Raw genomic sequence first — 22,642 nt, 5'->3', positions numbered from 1 at the left:
AGCTCTGAGAGCCGAATCAACCAGCCGTGAAGCCCACTCCCCACCTGTTGACCTCTTGCTTTGTGTGAAATACGTTTTCTTCCTTTTAAAGCCACTTTAACTCACGGTTTCAGTTACATGCAGCCAAAAAGTATCCTGAGACGCCAAGACATCCAGAAGGAACAGAGGGAATGAGGGAAGAAGACCTATTGGGTCTTCTGTTCTCATGAACCACTCAAGCTGAGATTGACACAGAAGGCCTCTGGCCTTTCACCCTGGGGCTGGTTTGGAGGCAGGGAAAACTCATAAGAGATGGGGAGGAGGAGATGGATGAAATAACCAGGAGAAATGACAGTACTTCATAATTCCTTTATTAGGCACAAGATAAAAACATATACCCATGGCATCCAAAACCCACAGTGTTGATATAGGGTCCTGGACCCCAAGTGTCCCTAGAACAGAGCTTGGGACTTTTCAGGAGGCCAGGGGACAGAACCTGCCTGATCCCGGCCCAACTCTGGTGCTCAGGTCAGGGGCCACTGAGGTGGACAGGCCTGGCCCTTCACTCCAGGCTACTCTTTGAATTAGATGAAGACCAGCCTCACCATCTGCACTCTTGATCTTCCAGCCCAAATCCTTGGCTCAGGCCTGGATGGAGAAGCCCTTGACCAAGAGGACAGAGCTGCTGGGAGCACAATTCCCAGCATGGTCTGTTCTCTAGAGTCCTGAGTTACAGGGGAGGGGCCTGGAGCCTTTGGCACAGGGATGCTTCCCTTTCTCTGAAAAGGTGCAAGATAGAAAGGCAGCTGGGTTGTTTGTGAAAGGGACTGTCCCATGTCAGAGGTACCTGGGCATCAGCATGAGTGGATGCCAATACCTGCACTGTGGGTGCTCAGTGTAGACACTGCCCGGTGGGCATGGAAAGTGTTGTCAGCTCTGTGAGCAGGAGTTTTGTCTCTGTCGTTCACTGCTGTGTTCCCAGCACTGGGAGCGGGGCTTGGCACAGCGAGCTCCCGAGGACTCGGTGAGGCATGAGATCATGTGCACAGGTGTGTGCATCCAGCACACTCCACACACACCTCCTCCTCTCTCCCTCCCAGAAGGCACTTAAGGTTGTTGGCTCAGTTCAAAGAGGCAGGAGAGAGCTTAGAGATACCCCAGCCTCAACTGGCAGTCTGGGGCTGAGAGTCCAGTAGGGTGGCGTTAGCCGTAGAGACACACGTCTCTCTCTCCCTCCTCCTCTGCCTCCTCCAGCCCCAGCCCTTCTGGGACCACCTGGTCAGCCTCGCAGAGGCTGGATCGTGAGGGGGGTGTAGGGATCACATTCTCCCGCAGCCAAGGGTGCAGCAGGATGCCTGAGGCCGTGAGCCGCTCAGCTGGCTCTCTTCGGAGGAGGCAGCGGACCAGGCAGCGGGCCGGGGCTGAGAGGCCCTCGGGCAGGGCAAAGACCCCACGGCGGATCTTGCCAAAGAGCAGGGCAGGCTCTGAGTCCTGGAAGGGGTAGTGGCCAGCCAGCATGGTGAAGAGTGCCACGCCCAGGCTCCAGACGTCTGCTGCCTTGCCGGAGTAGGATGGCTGGGAACTGAGGATCTCGGGGCCCACATAGGCTGGGCACACGTGCTTGTCCCACAAGGAGTCGTCAGGCCCGGTCAGCACACAGGCATCCTCCAGGTTCTCCAGCACCAGCTTTGTCCTGTGCAGGGGGAGAGACAGGGGGTCAGATAGTGGGACCCCCATGCCACCACCCCACATTGTCACACTTAATGGCACCCATTTCCCAAGTGCCTGCTGGCATTTGCCAGACATGAGCCAGTCCTGTGAGGCTGATTAATCCCGTATTACAGATGAGGAAGTCCAGGCTCAGAGAGATTAAGTCATGTCTTAAGGTCACAGAGCAATTAAATTTGAACTAGGACTCTGAGAGGAACACATTTCCCAACTGTCTCTGGGGCGGGGGCCTGGTGTGGGGCGGTGCGTACTCAGGTGGCTGAGGGCATTAAGCCTCTGTTAAGCCAGATGCAAACTTAGGGTCTAGGCAGGTAACAAAATTAAAAGTAGGGACTGTGCCAACTATCTCAGCACAAACCCTGCCTAAAAAGGGCACCACTAAGAGCATTACAGTCACTATTTGGAGCGTCCACTGCGAACCTGACCCTGGGTTAAGCTTCCACCTGGTGTATGTCATGTCACCCTCATACAACCGATGAGGAAGACACCATTTTGCAGCCACAGGGAGCAGGGCTGGAATTGAATCCTGGCTCTCTCCAGCCCAGAGCCAGCGCTATGAGCTGCTTATGTAGTTCCTAGGCGGCTCCATGGTCCCCTTTTCCACAAGAGAAGTCAGAGGTCATATTTTAATGAAAAAAAATCCCAGCTTTTAAAAAGTTAGCAATCAATTTTATTTATTGTTTTAATTAATTAATTAATTTTGGCTGCGCTGGGTCTTTATTGTGGTGCACGGGCTCTCTAGTTGTGGCGCAGGCTCAGTAGTTGTGGCGTGCGGGCTTAGTTGAGGTATGTGGGATCTTAGTTCCCTGACCAGGGATCGAACGGGGGCCCCCTGCATGGGGAGCGTTGATAACCACTGGATCACCAGGGAAGTCCCTTTTTTAAAAAATTTATTATTTTTTTTTTGGCCGTGCCGCATGGCCTGTGGGATCCCAGTTCCCTGACCAGGGATTGAACTTGGGGCCCCCGCAGTGGAAGCCTAGAGTCCCAACCACTGGACCACCAGCGGATTCCCGCAACCAATTTTAATTAAAAACACAAACAGGAATGTGGGGCAAAAAAAAAAAAAAAAGTGTGTGCAGACCACCATTTGCAACTTCTGCTTTAAATAACTCCCACGGGGCTTCCCTGGTGGCACCGTGGTTAAGAATCCACCTGCCACCACAGGGGACATGGGTTCGAGCCCTGGTCTGGGACAATCCCACATGCTGCAGAGCAACTAAGCCCGTGTGCCATAACTACTGAGCTTGCACTCTAGAGCCCGCGAGCCACAGCTACTGAGCCCGCGTGCCACAACTACTGAAGCCCACATGCCTAGAGCCTGTGCTTGGCAACAAGAGAAGCCACCGCAATGAGAAGCCCGCGCACTGCAACAAATAGTAGCTCCCGCTAGCCACAACTAGAGAAAGCCCGCATGCAGCAATGAAGACCCAACGCAGCCAAAAATTAATTAATTAATTATAAATAAATAAATAACTCCCACAGAGCACTCTAGACTACTTTAATAGGAAGCATACTATTACCACTGCTACTAATCTTGTTCCCATGGCACCACTTCCTGGGTGCCTGTCTGAAAACGCTGACTAGTCCTGTGAATCACTGCACAGGGGGTGGGCTGAGGTGTAGCATTATTGGCCCATTTTTCAGATAAAGAAGTCAAGGTTCAGGCAGGTGAAGCCCTTGCTCAAGGACAAATTGCAAGTTAAAAAGTAGAACCAGAATTTGAACCCAGGTTTGTCTGATTCCACCATCCCTCTTCTGATGGTGCTTCTCAAACTATTGCCTTGAAAAGGGAAGAAAGTACTTTTCTCACTTCTGGGTGGTCTGGGGGTGTTGTACTCACCCTAAGTTCAAAATTATTTGAAGCTGTGTATTAGCTTAAAAATCATTATAAAATTTACATTCTACTTCTGACTAAAAGCATGTTCATTTTAGTATAGAATGTAAAAGGAAATAGAAAACCACCCTTAGGCAAACATCCTAGGAATAACTGCTACAGGCAGAAATGGATGGTGGCTGAAATTAGTGGGTGAAAGTTTAAGCAGAAGCAGGATATTTACATGCAGAGCCTGAAAGAACCTCAGAGTACTGATTAATTACAAGGTATTGCCCAAGGTATTTACTTTATTATTTTTTTTAAATTTTAATTTTAATTAATTTATTTATTTTGCGGTACGCGGGCCTCTCACTGCTGTGGCCTCTCCCGTTGCGGAGCACAGGCTCCGGACGCGCAGGCTCAGCGGCCATGGCTCACGGGCCTAGCCACTCCGCGGCATGTGGGATCTTCCCGGACCGGGGCACGAACCCGCGTCCCCTGCATCAGCAGGCGGACTCTCAACCACTGCGCCACCAGGGAAGCTCCCAAGGTATTTATTAATTGTAAATGGTAAATTAGGAAACTTCCAGTGGAGAAACTTGGCAGAAGCCACCTTAACCAAAGATTGAGGTTAACATCACAGCAATCCGTATCAGCAGCCCGTATCTCCTGATAGGATAGGCTGAGAAGGCCCTATGGCTTCTGTGGTATTCTTGCCAAAAATGCATAACCTCAATCTAACTGTGACCAGAACATCAGTCAAGGCCTTATCCGTGGCCACGCTCACCTCTCCGGGTCAGTAAAGACGAAGCGCTGCAGCTTGAGGTCGCGCAGGACCAGCCCGTGCTGGTGGCAGTGCGCCAGGATGGCGGCCATCTGGCGGAAGAGCGCTGCGGCCTCGGGCTCCAGGAGGCGCCGCCGGCGGCGCACCAAGCTGTGCATGTCCCCATGCGGCCGCGGGAAGAAGGCATAGAGGTGCCGCGTGCCTGTCAGGACTTCCACCGGCCGGGCCACATGGCAGTGGTGGGGCAGCCGCAAGTAGGGCTCCAGCACCGCCAGGGCCTCGCAGGCCGGGTACACCTGTTGGGAGCCCGGTGTGAATACGGGTGGGGACCCCGTGGGGCCCAGGTCGGCCTTGCAGCCAGTCACAGCCAACCCTTTAGACACTACTGTGTGCTGGGCCTTGTGCCCCAGCACTTCAGCAGCAGGTCACTCAATCCTGACCAAGCGGAGGGCCACATGGCCAGCAAGGGGCAGGGCTGGGATTGAATCCCTGTTCTCCATCATCTGTGCTCTTAGCTGTGAGCTCATGTGGCCTCAAACCTCAGATAATTAAAAATAACAGGTAACCTGAACAAAAATAACCCCCCAGAGGGATTCCAAAAGAGCAGATAATGCAGAAGTAACTCATCCTTCTCCTCATCATCAATATGGCTACCATTCTCTAGGATTCACTGCCCACCCACCCTTTCCTTTATTCCACAAGCAGGCATTGAATGCCTACCTGAACCAGCCACTGGGGCGCTAACTTGACGGACAGCCATGGTCCCTGCCCTCCTGGTGCCCATAGTCCAATACATGAGACAGTAAACAGGCCAAAAAAACTAAATACTTACAAATTCTGATAAGAATTGCAAAGGAATGCTGGAATAAAGAGTATTCTGGCAGGGGGCACCTATTTTAGAAAGTGTAGTCTGGAAGGGACTCTGAGGAAGTGACCTGAATGATTGAGGTGCCCAAGGGATAAGCTTTCTAGGTGGGAGGCACAGGCAGTGCAAAGGTCCTGAGGCAGGAAAGAACCTGAGCTGCTCTAGAAACCCAGCCAAAGATCAGTATGGCTGGAATGGGGTGGGGGAGGAAGGTGGGGCCCGTGGTGAGAGTGGGGAGGTTGTGGGGAAAGATGCTAGGGGCTTTATGGACATTAGATGGAAACCTTGCCATATTCCTGAAAGGATGTTCAGAGGAAGGTGACTTGGAAGCCACACAGCTAATCAGTGGTAGAGCAGTCTACTCACTTTGGTTTATCTGCCTTTAAACACTTTGCTTGTTATTTTGTCTGTGACACACAGGAAATAAAAATAAATAAATAAAGCATATACATATTTAATCCATGAAAAAATGCAAGTAGATGTGTTAAAACAAAACAGTTGGGGTGGCCTGGAGGCAATAATCGAAAAACGGAGACTTTTTTAAAAGTCAGGCCAAGCGCATCCCTGCCTCTGAGCATTTGCACTTGCTTTTCCTGCCACCTGATTGTTCTCCTCTAGATACCCACAGGGCTGGCTCCCCCAGTGCAAGTCGCTGCTCAAAGTCACCTCCTCAGAGAGGTCTTTCTGGACTTCCCAGCTAAGATCACCTTCACCCCCTCCCCTCCCCACTCCCTTCTCTCCCGGCTCCTAGTTTCTCTCCATAGCAGTTAAGATCACCTGACGTATATTTCACTCATTCACCCCCAGCGTGGACTGTGGGGGCAGAGCTTGGTTTACTTTTGAGCCACAGCATGGTACATGGTGCATGGTGCATGGCACGTACAAGTGCTCACTGAGAGTCTGTTGAATTAATGAATAAGGCGATAATCTAGGAAGACAGGATGTAGATCTTTCTACACACCAACCAGAAAAGCCTAGGCAATGTGGAAACAGCAGGTCGGCCCCCACAGTTCACGCTGGACTTAGGAACAGGCACATCCCAGCAGATTTCTTTAAATGTTCCTGAATATCTGGGGCCATGTGAAAGCATGGTGCTTCTGGCTCCAACTTGCCATGGTCGTTCCTCTCAGCATGGACCTCCCTCCCCAGGGGAACAGAAAAAAAACCCTGTGATGCTGCAGGAAGGGGACCCAGAGTTCAGGGGTTCCTTAGAGCACCTGGGGTAGCCCTGGGGACCAGCATCAGGCAGCCCAGAGCCCAGTGTGATGTCCAGGTCTGGCCCTGCCCGCTGCACCCCCATCAGCAGGAGCTGGAGCCACCGTTGCTGCTCCTCCCAGTTGGATGGAGGCTTCAGTACCTCTGCCTCTCTGTGCCTTCCCAAGGGGACCCAGCCCCCTTCTACCCCTCCCGGTGTACCTGGGTCTCCGTATCCTCCTTACCCCTGCCCACCAGAGCAAACCTGCCCTGCTTGTATCTGAACCACCTGTCCTAGCATGGGGCCCACGGCTCTGGGCTTAACCTGCTTGGGCCCAATCTCAGCTCTGACACCTCTTGGCTTTGTGAGGTGGCAAGTAACCACAGCTTTCTGAACCTCAGAGCCTGTCCTCTATCTATAGAATGGGCCCAATAATAGTAACTACCTCATAGACTGTGTGAAGATTAGAGGAGTGATGCAGACTAGACAGTAAATACCTGCACAGGAAATACCTACGATTATGCTTTCTCACCTCTGTCCTTGTGAGCTGAGACCTGGCAGTGTCCTGTATGGGTCACTTGGCCCTGCCTGTTGCCTGAATTCTGCCAAGAACTCTGATTTCTGTCAGGAACCCTGGACTGTGCCCTAGGATCCAGGCTTGATGCCATGTGGCTTCATGCATGGCCCTTCTCCTCTTGACCTCAGTCTTTCCATCTGTAAAATGGCCACCGGTAGGCCCAATGACCTCCAGGTTCCCAGGAGTTCTGAGGTCTATCATATCTCATCCTATCCTTGTGCAAATACTTTAAATGGCTCCCCACAGCCTAGTGGGGGCTTCTTCCTAATGCTTTCACAACCAGTGGCTGCCAGCTCTCATCTGCTGGCCCTGTCTGCACCCCCTCTCTACTCCAGCCATAATGAACTCCTTTTAATTCTCTGAAGTGCCATGCTCTCACTCCTGTAGGCCTCTGCATAGCTGTTTCCCCTGCCTGGAACTCCCTTCTCCCACTTTTCCCTAGCTGACTCCTACTCAGCCTTTTCTGACTCTGCCTTTGAATATACTAGAGGCTTCTCTGTGCTCTCATGGCCCCTAAGTTCCACCCCAGCAACATTTATCATACTATGGGGCCTAGGCTGTGAATTCCCCCAGGGCTGGGACCATCTGGTTTACCTCTCGGGTTCAGCCCAGCCTGGAGCTTGACAGAGAGCTGGGGATTCACTGGTTGCTTCCCCAATAAAAATAGAACTAAATTAATATAAGGGTCCCTCAGCCCTGGCAATCCTTTCCCAGCCCCCTGTGATGCTCGGGGACAGTGGCCCCTGGGGCATGTACCTTGCAGATGTACTCCATGCCTGTGGGGCAGTGCAGGGTGCGGTAGGTCCGGCTGCCCTCCTCAGGCTCCAGGAGAACATAGGGTCCAAGCCTGGAGGCAGTGGTCACAGCAGGGGTGTGAACTGGAGCAGCGGGTGGGCTCAGGGGCAGTTGGCAGGAGGGCAGCCTGGGCTGGGGCCCACATCGAGCATGTTTCTGGGTGGGACACTCAGTGTCTAGGTCATCATCGAACTCCAACCACTTCTTCCTGGAGGGGACACCCTCAGGAACAGCCAGAGAGGTGGCTCGCATCTAGAAAGAAGGGGAGAAAAGCACTAAAGTAAGGCTGCTTGGTGTCCCCTCTTCTCGTCTGCTGGTGGGAGGATACATTGGCACAGCCTTTATGAAGGGTGACTTGGCGGTGTACATTAAATGGACAAATGCGTATACCCTTGACTGGGTGTCCCACTTCTGGGAATTTATCCTCCAATTTAAATGCCTACCAAAAAATTAAATATGTGAAAGGCTGCTAATCAGAGCCTTGTGTCTAACAGCAAAAAGCAGGAAATTCCCCCAGATGTCCAGCAGTAGAAGACTGGTTAAAATATCATGGTACAGCCACACTGTGGAATACTATACAGCTCTGAAAAAGACCAGGAACTCTCTACATACTGATGCAGTGATGCAAGTACAAGGTTATCCCTACAGCCCATATGATAGAAACAATTAAATGCCCATCATTAGGAGACTGGTTAAATACATTATATTTCTCTATATGTGGAACAGTTGTAGCCATATAAAAGACTAAGGAAATTCTTTATGTGCTAATTGGAAAGATCTCCAGAGTGAACTGTTAAGTGAAAAAAAAGTACAGTGGAGAGATGGACTTGACGGTTGGTGAGAGGGAGGAAGAGAGACTTTGCACTGTATCTGTTGAGTGCTGTAGTATAGGCAGCTATTACCTCTGAAAGGTAGGGAGGGATGCAAGGAGGGGGAGGAGGAGTAGGGATGATGAAGGATGATGAATCAATGAAGTGTATACTGAATTTACATATGAATGGATGTTCTGGAATGAATATACTTATTGTCAAGTGAACAAAGCTAGCTACTGAACAATATACCCAAGATGATCTCATTTATGTAAAAAACCCCACCAGCATGTAATATGATGTATCTGCATATTTGTATTTATAGGTGTGTAAATGCACAGGAAAAGGCCTGGAAGGACCCAGACTAAGTTGGCCACAGTAGCTTCTGGCCTCCTGAGAGACTCCAGGAGAGGAAGGGATTTGGTAGGGAGGCAAGGGAATTTTCAATTTCAATAATTTAAAATAAAGATTCCACATTCATTTAGTGCTTGAGTATTTCAAAACAGATGGAGCGTATTTCTTTTTTAAAATGTGAACTTTGTCTACATGCAGAGTTAGTCCACCAGCCAGCTCAGTTTTACCATCAGGTGAGAATGAGGCAGGGAGGGGAGGTCTCTCAAAGCCCCAAGATTCACTCATCCAACTTCAGAGGAAGCACCCCGCACCCCCACCCCGGGCACAGCTGTGTCACTGTGTGTGTGGTGGGTGGAGGAGAGGGCAAAGGCATGTCAGGGAGGAAAGGTTCTCTCCAGGACCCGTCTGCCCACCCATCCTGGCTCCAGATGAGGAACAAGGAGGCCCAGGTATGAGGTGTGAGAGGGAGATAGACTTCAGCCATGTGAAGACCTTCCCAACAGTCCTAGGCAGGATTAGGGGGGATCATCACTCAGAGTCAGTTCTCTGACTGAAGCCCATCTCTCCAATCATGCCAAATGCATGGGCTCCCAAATGCATGGGCTGCCTTGGGAGGGAGGGAGCCCCCATCTTGAATGAAAGACCATAATCCCATCTTGGTAAGAATGCAGTAGGGGGTGACTGTAATCAGATATTCCCTGGATGTCATCCTGGCTCAGACCCTTCCTGGCTGGAGAGCCCTAGGCAAGTTCTTCAAAATTCCTGAGGCTCCATTCCCTCATCTGTAAAGTGGATGCAAACCCCATAAGATTTTTGTAATGATGAAATGAAAATACAAATAAATTAACATGGCCCTGTTGCAGGGTAGGTGTCAGGAAATGGTCACTACTGTTGGTTTGTTATTATTATTATTACTCACAGCTGAAGATGCTGAAGTGCTACTCTTGGGAGTCTCAGAAACTTCTGCAGAGATGAGGTTACGATGACTCTCCTTACTGCACTGGCTATTCAGAGAGTAAAGCAAGATGATCCCTGTCTGTGTAGATGCTTTTTGCCCTGCAAAGCCTGAGACTCCCTGGAGTGGCTCTCCCATGGCCACATCAGCACCCCAGGCTGCTTTTGCCCTATCCAGGGCTCAGAGCCTGGTAGGGCCTGGGATGAGCTCCATTGGACATATGGGGTAACTGAGTCTATAGGTGAACAAGGGAATTTGCATGCCACAGGGCAAGATTAGAATCTCTGCCGTAGGATGGAGGCAGCCCCTAATTTCTACCTCTTGCTGGTCCCTGACACTCCCAGGGGAATAAGGGCGGGTCATACCAAACACACATACTCACACAGCCCAGGGCAGACGGGTGTACACACGCCCCCCCAAAACACACTCTGTCCAAGCCAGCCAGCCAAGGCACACATACAAGGCAGAGAGGGGCACCCACATCATTAAGAGACACACACGTCGCCCTCCACCGGCAAGCGTGCACGCACACGCACACAGAGCTCCCCCAACTATCATACTCACGATTGCAGGACGGATACCAACAAGGCCACACGCCTTGTTGTGGCCCGTCACAGTCTGACCCCCCGCCCACCCCGCCCCCACAGCGAAGGCAGTGGGCGGCCTCGCCCCGTCCTCGGCAGCCGGGATCTGAAGCCGTGGGAGAGGAAGCGGCGGAGGGGCGGGGGTCCCGGAGCAGAAGGTTCAGCGGAAACCGAGGGCCGGCGAGGGGCCTGGGAGGGGCGGGCAAAGGGAAGGAGGCTGGGCCCCTGGGCTGAGATAAGAGGCCTCGCCCCCACACCCCAGAATCAACAGGTACAACACACACAGTCGGCAACAACCGAATACGCGCGCATCCTACAGCTCGCAAACCGGTAGCCGTCAGGCCCGTCACACCCGTGGCCCATGCCCTCGCGCCGCGTCCTGGCTGCCCTTGACCCTGCGCCACCACCACCCCCCGCCCACGGGCACCGCCGTCCCCGCACGGCCCGCACCTGCCGCCCGGTGCTCAGCCCTCCGCATAGCTCGCAAGGTCCCCGGAGACACAGCCCCAACCGGACCCCACTGGCCCACGCGGACCCCAGCAGATCCGCACGGACACATCCCACAGGTAGACAGGCTCCCCCCGGCCCCCAGTGACCCCACAGACCTCCCCGCACCCAGCCACACAACTCCCCTGCCCGTCCCACACTCACACAAATGCGGACACTACACACCCTCCGCCCCCGGGACACGCTGCCACGCCCCGCGGGTACGCATCCTCCCGCCAGCCTGATCGGCCACGCTCGGCGACCCCACGCCCTGCGGGGCCGCGTCACCTGGGCCCGGCGGGAACACTCAGCCCAGGTCGCTCCCCGGACCGTAGGTTTCCTTAAAAGTTGTGTGTGTGTGTGTGTGTGTGTGTGTGTGTGTGTGTGTACGTGTGACACGCGACAACCCCAGCCCCCCGAGGCTCCCGGCCGCCCCTCAGCCCCTCCGGCTGCAGCCTCCCGCCCCCGCCAGGTACCCTGCCCTCGCGCGCGACGGAGTCCTGGCGCCGGCCAAGCTCAGAGTCCCCAAGCACCCCTGGGTGGCCCGCGCTGCTCCGTCGTGGCTGAGCTCGGCTCCAGGTCGGGCTCCGGCTTCGGTCCCAGGCAGCCGGACGCGTGCGGAGCCGCCGCCGCTTCCGCTGCGAATGTCTCGGGGGCGCCAAAGCGCCGGGCTACAGCTCCAGCCCGGGTGATGTAAACCTGAGCAATTCAGCCACCGCCAGATGCCCTCAGGCCCGGGATTGCACCATCCCCTGAGCCCCGCCCCCCGGGGTCACCTCCGAGCGCGCCCCGCCCCACCCCTTCCGTGCGGTCCGCTTGCGGTCCCGGAACCCGTCCCGGCCCTCTAGGGGTGTCTTGTTTCCACCCCCGCCCCCTGCCTACCCCTCCCGCCCCGTGCTCGAAGATTCAAAGCGATGCCGGTGGCTGGCTCTCCCTATCACCTTGGAAAAAGCATTTTGCTTTTCTGAGTCTCAGTTTTCCCATCTGTGAAATAGAAGAACATCCTTCTTTCTCAGGATGGGGCGGAGGAGAAAAACAGCAAACCGTGACAGTTTTCTGGGTGTCCCCCCCTCCCCGCGGTAATAAAGCACTTGCCCACCATTGCTTTATTAAACGTTTAGGAGAACCCTGGGCAGGCAGGAAGCTCCATTCTCCCCCATTCTACTAAGGGGCAGCCTGAGGCCCAGCTATGGGAAAGCAACCCAGGAGCTTTGCAAAGACCACAGACTTAGGAGCTGACTCTGGGCTCAACAGAACCATTGTGGTGCCCTGGAGAGGCCTGGGTTCTGGTGGGCTTCACAGCACTCATTTAATAGAGGCAGTGCAGCCTGGTAGTTAAGAGCAAGTCCCCTGGAACCGGCCTGCCTAAGTGTGCTCAGACCCTAACTCTGCCCAGACCCACTGTGCTACCTCAGGAAATGGATTAAATAAGTTAACAAATGTTAAAGGCTTAGAATGCGTGGCACATGGTAGATGCTCAGTAAACAGAGTGGAGACAGTGGAGGCTCAGAGAGGGACGGCACCCATAACAGGACTTGCACCCCAGGGGTGGGAAGCCCAGGTGCCACTCACTGTTTGGTGAAGCATCCCTGTGCAGCCCCGGGGGTCCAATCCCTTTAAGGCCTTGATGTCTGAATTCACCAGTGTCGAAAAGTAACTCCTCCATGCAGAGGTTGATGGGAGGCAGGTGGAGTCACCTTTGTTTCCTTGGTTGCAGAACTCCAGGGACCAGCTCACCTGTGTCTCAGAGCCTTCAGGGCACACCAGGGGGTTCTGGGATCTCATTTAACCCTGGAGACTCCCATGCCTGGGAGGGATGAATGAACTCATTTTCTACACCAGGACCTAGACTCAGGTGGACACTCCCACAGCTGTAGGGGGCAAGGAAAGGCTGGGATGTTGTATTCCCAGCACCTCTCTGAAGCCAGACTGTGGCTGCGCTTGCTTATACATTCCTAACTTTGTTTCATGCTGTGTCAGACCCTGTTCTAAGTGCTGGGAACTCAGCAGTGACAAGACTGACTCATCCCTGCCCTCATGGATCTTATAAATCAGTGGGGAAACAGACCATTCTCAGGAAAATAAAATCAATAAACCAAGATCATTTAAAATAGGCCATGCATCATGTATTTTCTTTAATAAATTGCATAAATTTATTCTCTATCAGATATGACTGAGGGCTGGCTATTTTCAGTAGGGCTCATCAGGAAGGTGATGTTTAAACTAAGGTCTTAAGGAAGAGAAGGGGTGAGGAGTGCAAAGATGTGAGAGGAGATGGAGGAAAGAGTAAGTGCAAAGGCCCTGGGGCACTTAAGGAACTGTGAAAAGGGCAATGTCACTTCTATTCTATAGGTGAGTCAAGGTGAGAGGCTTACCCATGACCACCCAGCTTATTATATGAAGCAGATTTGAGATTTGAAACTGGGGCAGCTGATTCCAGTGCCCACAATGTCCAGGGACATTTCACAATCTTTGCAACCCAGAAGCCTCCTCCAAGACTTGTGGGTATGGTCACTGGAACTGTACCTTGGGCATGGACCCCAGGTTTGGGGACCTTATCACTGTTAGGGGTATCAAATCCCAATTCTCTACACCAGCACTTTTCAATAGAACATAACAAAACCAAATATGTAGTTTCAGATTTTCTAGTTATGCATTAAAGAAGCATAAAAAGAAACAGGTGAAATTAATTTTAATAATATAGTTTATTTAATCCAATACATATATAGCATATTATAATTTCAACAGATAGTAAAAAATTGTTAATGAGATAACCTAAATTTTTTTCATACTAATATCTTCAAAATCTGGCATATATTTTACGCTTAGTTTGGACACAAATCAGCATGGAAGCTAAATTGTCAGTGGTTAAAGTAAAATTGTCAGTGGATAAAGAATGTTAAAGTATAAAACAATTAAGGTTTGTTTAATGGAGAAAATGTTTTACCTGTTTTAAAATTAAAATTAAAAAAAATGAAAAATTCAGTTCCTCAGTCACCCTATACACACTTTAAATGGTCAATAGCCACCTGCGGCAAATGGTTACCATACAGAGTAACACCACCCTAGACCAAGAATCCCTGGCACAGGGTCCAGCAAGTATAACAAAGAAGTGAAGAGCCTGTTGGGTCTACAACAAAGATGCCTAATAGCCTTGAGCCTCAGCTTCTCCATCTATAAAATGGGATTAATTATACCTTCCTTGCATTGTTGTCTTCAGGATTAAATGATTAAATGTACTGAAGCATCCTTATGTCATAGTCAAACCACATTTCCTGGGTTCAAATCTTACCACTGCCGAGTAGGGAGATTTTGGGTAATTTACTTAAGCTCTCTGTGCCTCAGTTTCCTCATCTGTAAAATGGAGATTTTAATAGTATCTACTTCATTGGTTTGTCATGAGGATTAAATGACAATGTTTGTGAAGTGCCTGGAATATAAATGCTATATAATGGGACTTCCGTGATGGTGCAGTGGTTAAGAATACGCCTGCGAATGCAGGGAACACGGGTTCAAGCCCTGGTCCAGGAAGATCCCACATGCCGCAGAGCAACTAAGTCCGTGTGCCACAACTACTGAACCTGTGCTCTAGAGCCCACGAGCCACAACTACTGAGCCCACGTGCCACAACTACCGAAGCCCTCACACCTAGAGCCCGTGCTCCGCAACAAGAGAAGCCACCGCAATGAGAAGCACATGCACTGCAACGAAGACCCAACACAGCCAAAAATAAATACATTTATTCTTTAAAAAAACCAAATAGAATAAATGCTATATAAGCATTTGTTAAAAAGTGAGAAAATAAAAGGAGACCAACACTCCCCCCCTCAAATTAAATGCAAAAATGTGCACTTTCCTGAAGAGAGAGCTCGGCTTTCATGAATTTCCTTCTCTCCAGGCTCAGAACATCCCTCTGCCCAAGTCCCTGAGCCAAGCAGGCTGCATTTCTATTTGCTGTAGTTCTGAGGACCCTCAGCAATGCCGGGAGGAACTCAGAGGGAGGAGAGGAGGTGGGGTCTGGGGACTGCTGTGCTTAACTTCCTCTCCACCTAGGTGTTGCTGGTGCCTACTGTATGCCTGAAATTCCACCACTGGTGTCCTCAAAACTTTCATCTTTAGGTTTTCCCTCACAAAATTGAAACGATGGCTTAGAAAGAGTTCTGGTTGCATTCAGATCTGGCTGAAGCCACTCACTCTGTGAGATTGTGGGCAAGTCTTCTCCTCTTTGGGAGCCTTAATTTTCTTATGTGTAAACTAGGAAGAGAGTTGGATTAGGTCAGGGTTTTCCCAAGTATGTTGCATACAGCAGTAGTAGGATGCCAGATGGTTTTAGGGTCTCAAGACTCTATTAAATAACATTGAATCATATTGTGATACACGTATTTCCTTTTGATTTTCTTCCAGTTCCTGCAATTACTGGGGGAGAAAGTCTCATTTAACAGTGTCTGTGCTCTTAACACCTCAATGTTAAAGAAGGGAGAGCAGAGCTCAGCTAGAGAATTTTGTTTTGGGCTTCCCTGGTGGCGCAGTGGTTGAGAGTCTGCCTGCCGATGCAGGGGACACGGGTTCGTGCCCCGATCAGGGAGGATCTCACATGCCGCAGAGCGGCTGGGCCCGTGAGCCATGGCCACTGAGCCTGCGCGTCCGGAGCACAGCTCCGCAACGGGAGAGGCCCGTGTACCGCAAAAAAAAAAAAAAAAAAAGAATTTTGTTTTGTTTTCCTAGTAATTAATTTTACAGTTACTTCCTCTTTATGGCAAATGATAGGGGCTTTCCATTTGAGGTCAGTGATTTAAAATTTTTTCCCTTTTAGATGAATTTATCTAAGTTTTTAAAAATGAGCTGATTGAAAGAAAAACATTACAGAACTAATAAGACAGGTGGGTAAATGGATTTGGGTCAATCAATTTGGGAAAAACTGTGGGTGATTCAAGAGTTGCAGCTCTGGACCTGTGCTCCTCTTGGGGAGCATTTATTAGGAGACTGGGTACCTCCCCTGTCTCTGGGGTTTTCCAGGGGCTTGGCAGAAATCTCTCAGCATCCGAATCTGGTTCAGGCTGGGCCGCAGAAAAGGCAGGAAGGCCAGTGTTTGGGCACAGCACCAGCCCAGTGGTGGTCCCGTTGCAGGCACGGCTGTGTTGGGTGATCCAGCTCTGGCCCGTGGGCCTGCGTTTTCTTCATGAAGAGTGTGATTCTTGTGCCCATGGATCCAGCATGGCCCTGTGTGGGTGCCTCCCTTACATCATCTGATGCCTCCACAAACTTCCCCACCAAGTTGATGTTTTCATCCCTGGAGGCAGATGAGGAAACTGGGGCTCAGAGATGTGACATCACTGCCTAAGGAGGGGGGTAGGCAGTGGGATGTGGAGCCAGGTCTGGCTGAAACCCTGGGTGGTCTTTGGGTACACCGCCTCCTTGGCCTGTCCTAGTTGGATGACACTGAGCAAGTCACTTAGCTACTCTGAGACCCAGAGCCCTCATCTATCAATGGAATTGAGGATCGATTCCTCCTGATAGGGTTACTGAACTGTTTACTGTTATGGGGAACTATTATTGGATTAAATGGAGAGTTATATGAGTTAATTACAAGTAAAGAGCTTAGAAGAGTTCCTGGCACAGGGTAAGCACTTGATGATAAGTGATTAACGTTATTTCCAGGGGGCCCGGGCTTCTACCTCCACCCCCAAGCACACACCCCTTGAGAGCTGAGCATCCCCCATGTGGCATGCCTAGGCTGTGCCCTCCATCTGCTTTCTCATGTAATCCTGGCCACAACCCTGTGAGCTAAGAGTGAATTTATGCCCATTTTACAAGTGAGGAAACCAGGTGTCAGACAGAGGAAGTAGCCTGCCCAGGATCACACAGTAAGGCAGGGGTGTTGAACCCAGGTCTGTATGGCTCCAAAGCCCATGTTGGTCCACTAATTCAGGAGTCTCAACAAGAATGATTGAAAGTTCCTGGGGAAGTCCTATGCCCTCCCCAAGTGTGAGGGGTCCTAACCCCCAACTGTGGTGGGAGGAGCTGGAAACCCAGGACAAAAGCTGGTGTCTGGTTCTGACCTTGCCTCTGAGAGTTGGGTGACCTTGGGCAGCCACCAGTTCTGCTCTGGGCTCAGCCACATAATTACTGTTTTGTGTGTGTTGGGGGTGGCACTCTAGGAACTTCCAGGGATCCTGACTTTACCTTCCCGCTGCAGGGAGGAGAGAGCCCCAGATCCACCCCCTCCTGATCCTGGAGTCCTGCTGAGTTGGGTTGCTGAATCATCTGATCCCTGCCCTGCCTTCTTTCTGACCTGCCTCCTTCCTGTCCTGAGGCCACCAGGGCCAGGGAAGGAAAGGGATTATGTGTGTTCAATCCAGGCCACTGCCTGGCCCTTCCCTTTCTGCGAAAAGCTTTCAGGGTGTGGAGTGGGGGGTGCCGAGGTGTTCAGCCAGCATCCAGTTGCGTCAGAAAGCCTTGCGCAAGGCGCCCTCCTGGGTCAGGCATAGAGTCCTGCTCCACAGCCCTACCCCTACCCCACCCCTAGCCCGGGGCCCCCGGGGTACCAGAGTGAGGATGGTTAGGTCTTGTTGGAGACACTGAGCCAGACTTGGCCCCTAGGGCATGACCTAGCCAGGGCCAGAGGATGGAGGGGAGGGTTTGGGGCAGGTGCTGCTCATGTCTCCGGGTGATGGAAATTAGGCTGGAAACTGCTCTTCAACCAGTCCAGGTCAACCCACCCGCTCAGCCCCTCCCTGGAGAAAGAGGAGGTTAGGCCAGTGCCCTGGACACTGCCTGAGCCCTGATCCTTACTGGTCATAGACTGAGCCCTATTCCCTGACTGAGGACTCTGACTAAACCCTGACCTGAACCTTCAGATGTAGCCTGAGCCCTGATCACTGCCCACAGCCATGGCTAGATCCTGACCCTGGTCCCAGGCTGAGTGCTGACTTGGTCACTGATGAGGCACCCACCTTCTCCCATCTTGACCCCTGACCTAAATTCCAAGGCCAGCTCCTGACTGAGGTATAGTCCTGCAGACAGACTCAGCTCTAATCCACTACCCTTTACCCCAGTCCCCAGATAAGCCAAACTCTCACCTTAGGCCTGGTCAGAGATACTCTCCTGAGAATCAGGAGCTGCGCTCAGGCCCAGGCATCGAGAGCTTGGCACCTGCCGACCTCCCTTGTGGGTATCTTACCCCCTCCGAAGATGAGGATGGCCAAGGGGCTGGGTTGAACTGAGGGCCCCATGGAGCTGTCCTCTGACTAGCCCAAGACTGTGATTCAGCAGGATGGGGGCTGGATGTGGAGTCAGGCAGGGCCACTGGGGAGGGGCTGGGCAGGTGCTGAGTCAGTGCGGGGAGAGAGAGGACAGTGTCTCTGAGGTTAAATATACAGGTGGAGTGTGGGGAGGCCCTGGGTCTGGAAACAGATGGTGTGCATGGCAACCTGGGACCATTAATATAAGGCAACTCAGCCCAAGTCCTATCTACCTCCATCTTCCCATTTATTGACCATTTTTCCATCGCTCATCCATATTTTTCTCTCTCAGAGCATCCTGTTCTTTCCCTTCAGGGCACATATTAGTATTTGGAATTATACATATATTTTATTATACATAATATACATAATATATATGTATATACAATATACATATTGATTATATATATATCTGTCTCCCCCACTCAGCTGTAAGCCCCCTTAGGGTAGGCACCTGCTGGTTTGGCTCACCAGCATATCTCCAGTACTTGGTATAGAGCCTGACACATGGTAACTACTCAGTTAATAGTAGCTGGATGAATTAAATCCCTCCACCTATTTATTCAACCCTCATCCATCCATTTACCATTCACATGTAACCCATTCCCCACTGTTTATCCATTCAACTTTCTCCTACCATCTCTCCATTCTTCCATCTACGCTCCATTCAACCATCACCATCCAAACTCCCACCACCTGTATATCTCTCCAGCATCAATCAAACCATTTATATATTCATTCAACAAATATTTATTGAGTACCTACTACCTGCCAAACACTGTTCTAGAGGCTGGAAATACTGCAGAGAAAATAACATGTATATATCTGATGTAACAGATGATGTAATAACAAAAAAGTGCTTACATCCCAGTAGAGAGAAAATATGCAAGAAATAATTAACATAAGAAATACTTAAAGTAAGGGTATGTTAGAGGGTGATAGGTGCTAGGGAGAAAAAGTAAAAAAAAAAAAAAAAAAAGGAAAAGAGTGGGGAAAGAGAATCAGGAGGGCAGGGTGGAGGTAGGTAGTAGGTAGGGTTGTCCAGTGGATGCCATGAGACTGTTTGGAGGACACATTGTTCAGGCAGGGGAATGGCTTATGCAAAGTCTCCAAGGGGAAGCCTGTTTGGTATGGCTGGAGTGGAGAGCAAGTGAAGGGAGGTGGTGGTAGATGAGGTCAGAGAGGTAAATGGGGGTTCAGACCATCTGGGGCTTTGGAGGCCTTTGAAAAGACTCTGGAGAGAGAGGAGCAGTGTTGCAATAAATCAGCTGAAGAACTCTGGTGGCTCAGAGCAAGGCAGTAGCTATGCAGGTGGTGAGATGTGATTTGATTCTGGGTATATTTTAAAGCAACAGGCTTGCTGATGTTTCAGATGTGGAATGTGAGGGGAAATGGTTTGTCAAGGATGCCCCCAAGCTTTGTTGGCCTCAGCAACTGCAGGTACGGAGCTGCCATCAGGTGAGATGAGCAAGGTGTTTGGGGAAAAACCAGAGATTCAGCTTTGGTTGTGCTGAGTTTGAGATGTCTTTTAGACATTGTAGAGGAGCCGTCGGATAGGCAGTTGGATGTACGCACTGGAGTTCAGGGGAGAGGTATGAGCTGAAGATATAGATCTGGAGTCATGGACATGAGGCTGGATGAGAGCAGCAGCGACTGAGTGCTGGACCACTCCAGCAGGCAGGGTTGGGGAGAAGCCAAGGAGTGACCCGTGAGGAGTGTCCTTCTGACAGCCAGGAGAGCGTAGAGGCCTGGATGCTAAGTGAAGAGAGAAGGTGTATCACAGAGCAGGGAGTGTTCAACTGTGTCAGAAGCTATTGGTCAGTCAAGAAGATGAAGGTTGAGAATTGAGCATTGAATTTGGCAACTAGGTGACCTTGACAAGAGCAGTTTCAGTGGGGATGGAGTGGGCAGGTAGAAGTATGATCCAAATAGATTTAAGAGAGAAGAGGAATCAGAGACAGTGAGTACAGACAATTTTTTCAAAAAGGCCTTTGCTACAAAGTAGAGTAAAAAATGAACAGTAGCTGTGGGGAAGACTGAAGGATCAAGGGAAGGCTGTTGTCTTAAAGATCCATCCATCTACCATTTATTCATAAATCCATTCAACCACCATCTACCATCTACTTGTCCATCCACCATTCACCATGCATCTGCCCAAACATCCATTCCTTATTCATAAACTAAGAAGTTTGTCCTGAACCCCTACAGGGTACCAACTCCCATGCCAGACACTGGAATGTGGGGTGGAGGGAAAGAAATGGAGAACCCAGAATCTGGCGACGGTAGCTACTCAGTTTAAGTTAATGGAATGGGTTAAAGAGCAAGAAGACAGGGTGCCTGCCCTCCGGGTGCTTGGTCTAGCAGGAGGACACAGAATGCCAGAGCTGGGGCAATATCTAGGTATCATCTAATATAAATCAGAGAGAGGAGGTGTCTTGCCTGAGGTCACCCGATGGGCCAGCAAGGGAACCAGGATTCACATCTGGGCTTCCTGTCTTGGCAGACAGGTTGAGACAGGTTTTTTCTCTTCCAGGATCTGTCCGGGGGACGGAATTTAACTGGGAGAAGGAAATGTGTGAGAACATGGCATTTTCAAGAGGACAGATTTGAAACTGTTTTTATTTATTTACATTTTGGCTCAAAATTCAAAAGGTACAAGGGGTCGTACTTGAAAAGTCTCCCTCCCATTCCTGTCTCCTCTTTTTGGAGGCAACCAATTTTCTTATTTCCTTTAAGATATAAGTTATGACTATTTCCCCCTTTTTACACAGATGGGGGCATACATTCAGTCCTTCAGATTACTTTTTTTCTTCCTATTTAACAACTTGTCTTGGGGATTATTCCTCATCAGTTCAGAAAGTCGTTCTTGTTTTTGGGTTTTTTTTCAGCTTTGTAATACTCTGTCGTGGGGATGTACTAGTGTCCTGCGACCATCCCTTGTGAATGAACGTGTCATTATTTCCAGTCTTTTGCTGTAACAAAAAAATGCTGTGATGTTCATACACGGGGGAGTAGCGAGAAACTCTGAGCTAATTTCCTAGAAGCAGAATGGCTAAATCAAATGTGTGTGCATTTGCACTTTTTTTTTTTTTTTCCAGTATGCGGGCCTCTCACTGTTGTGGCCTCTCCCGTTGTGGAGCACAGGCTCCGGACGCGCAGGCTCAGCGGCCATGGCTCACGGGCCCAGCCGCTCGGCAGCATGTGGGATCTTCCCGGACCGGGGCACGAACCCGTGTCCCCTGCTTTGGCAGGCGGACTCTCAACCACTGCGCCACCAGGGAAGCCCCCCCATTTGCACTTTTGATGCAAATTTCTGGATGATCCTCCATCAAGACTGTGCCAATCTACCTCCTGCTGCAGAGCTTGTGAGGGCTGTTTCCCCACGAGTTCGACAGCACAGTTTTGATCTTTACTGATCTGATGGCGGTGTGGGGCAGACACTGGAAGTGTCTTCAGGCAGCTTTTGTATGTTTCTCTTGGACTGAGGGATGAATCTTTTCCCATTTTACAGCCACCTAGGCAGCAGATGTGGAAGAGGCACTTCTCAGGGTTGGCACCGCCCAGGCTGTCTAGGTGGTGGGCAGTGAGTGCCCCATCTCTGGGGGAGGTGACCCAGGGGAGGTGCGAGGGGGCCAGGCCATCCGCCTGGCAGGGGCTGTGCTGCTGAAGAGAACAGTTTCAGCTCCCTCTGCTCCTGGCTCCCCACCTCCTCCCAGGCGTGCGCTGTCTCCATCACTTCCCCCATCTCTGCACCCCAACAGGCCACCCCAGAGTCCCCGCCCCCTTCCTTAGGAAGCCCTTTCCCTCCTCCTGCCATTTAGCCTTCCCTTGGCCTAGAGCTTCTGGAAGGCTGGGGGAAGGTGACAAACAGCCCTCCTACCTGGTCCCTCAAGACACCAGGGAAAACAGAATCTCAGGCTATCTCCACTAGTCGGGCACTCAGTGATGGTCAAGCTCAAACCCCTCATTGTGGGTCAGAGTGCAGAGTGAGTGTGTGCAGATGTGCATACGTTGGTGTGAATCACCTGGATATGTCTCTGTGGCAGCGCAGACAGACCTGGGCTGAATCCCTGCTCAGCCTCTAATCAGCACCCCCTGTGAGCCCAGTTCTCAGGAGCAGACACCCTGCCCGCCTTGCTGAGTCACCTCCTCCTCCCACCTCACTCCTTCCCTCCAGCCACGTTTCCTTTTATTCTAGTCCTTGAATGAACCAAATTTTTCCTGCCTTGGGGCCTTTGCCTTGGCTGCTCCATTTGCCTGGAACTTTCCCAGGCTCCTACTTCTCCTGCTTCAGGTCTCAGGTCAAATGTCACCTCCTCGAGAGGCCCTCCCTGACCACTCACAAAGTACCGCTCCCCACCCCAGTTCCCGCGGTCTGTCTCTAAGCCATAACTCTGTCTTATTTTATCCATAGCACTTTTCAAGGTTTGAAATGATCTCTGTGTATTAAATTGTCTGTCCCTCCTGCCCCCAC

General features: G+C 51.0%; 1 protein-coding gene across 2 annotated transcripts; it reads right to left on the bottom strand.

Moving 5' to 3' along the window:
- Positions 1 to 334: 334 nt before the first annotated feature.
- TRIB3 (tribbles pseudokinase 3) lies at positions 335 to 11,620 on the bottom strand. Of its 2 annotated transcripts, none has more exons than XM_082643899.1 (4): positions 11,404 to 11,620; positions 7,701 to 7,991; positions 4,311 to 4,603; positions 335 to 1,672 (listed from the first exon to the last, which is right to left on the bottom strand). In XM_082643899.1, exons 2-4 carry the CDS (start codon positions 7,989 to 7,991, stop codon positions 1,183 to 1,185), a joined length of 1,074 nt encoding a protein of 357 aa, XP_082500025.1. In that variant the 5' UTR covers positions 11,404 to 11,620; the 3' UTR covers positions 335 to 1,182. The 2 variants fall into 2 exon arrangements, with proteins under 2 accessions (XP_082500025.1, XP_082500026.1); XM_082643900.1 differs by having other exon boundaries at positions 11,409 to 11,620.
- Between the last annotated feature and the right edge of the window lie 11,022 nt (positions 11,621 to 22,642).

Source organism: Mesoplodon mirus, assembly GCF_964341445.2.
Source record: "Mesoplodon mirus genome assembly, chromosome: 15".
NCBI lineage: Eukaryota > Metazoa > Chordata > Mammalia > Artiodactyla > Ziphiidae > Mesoplodon > Mesoplodon mirus.
Note: the sequence above shows the minus strand (reverse complement) of the source record. Positions and strands in the feature narration are given on the sequence as shown.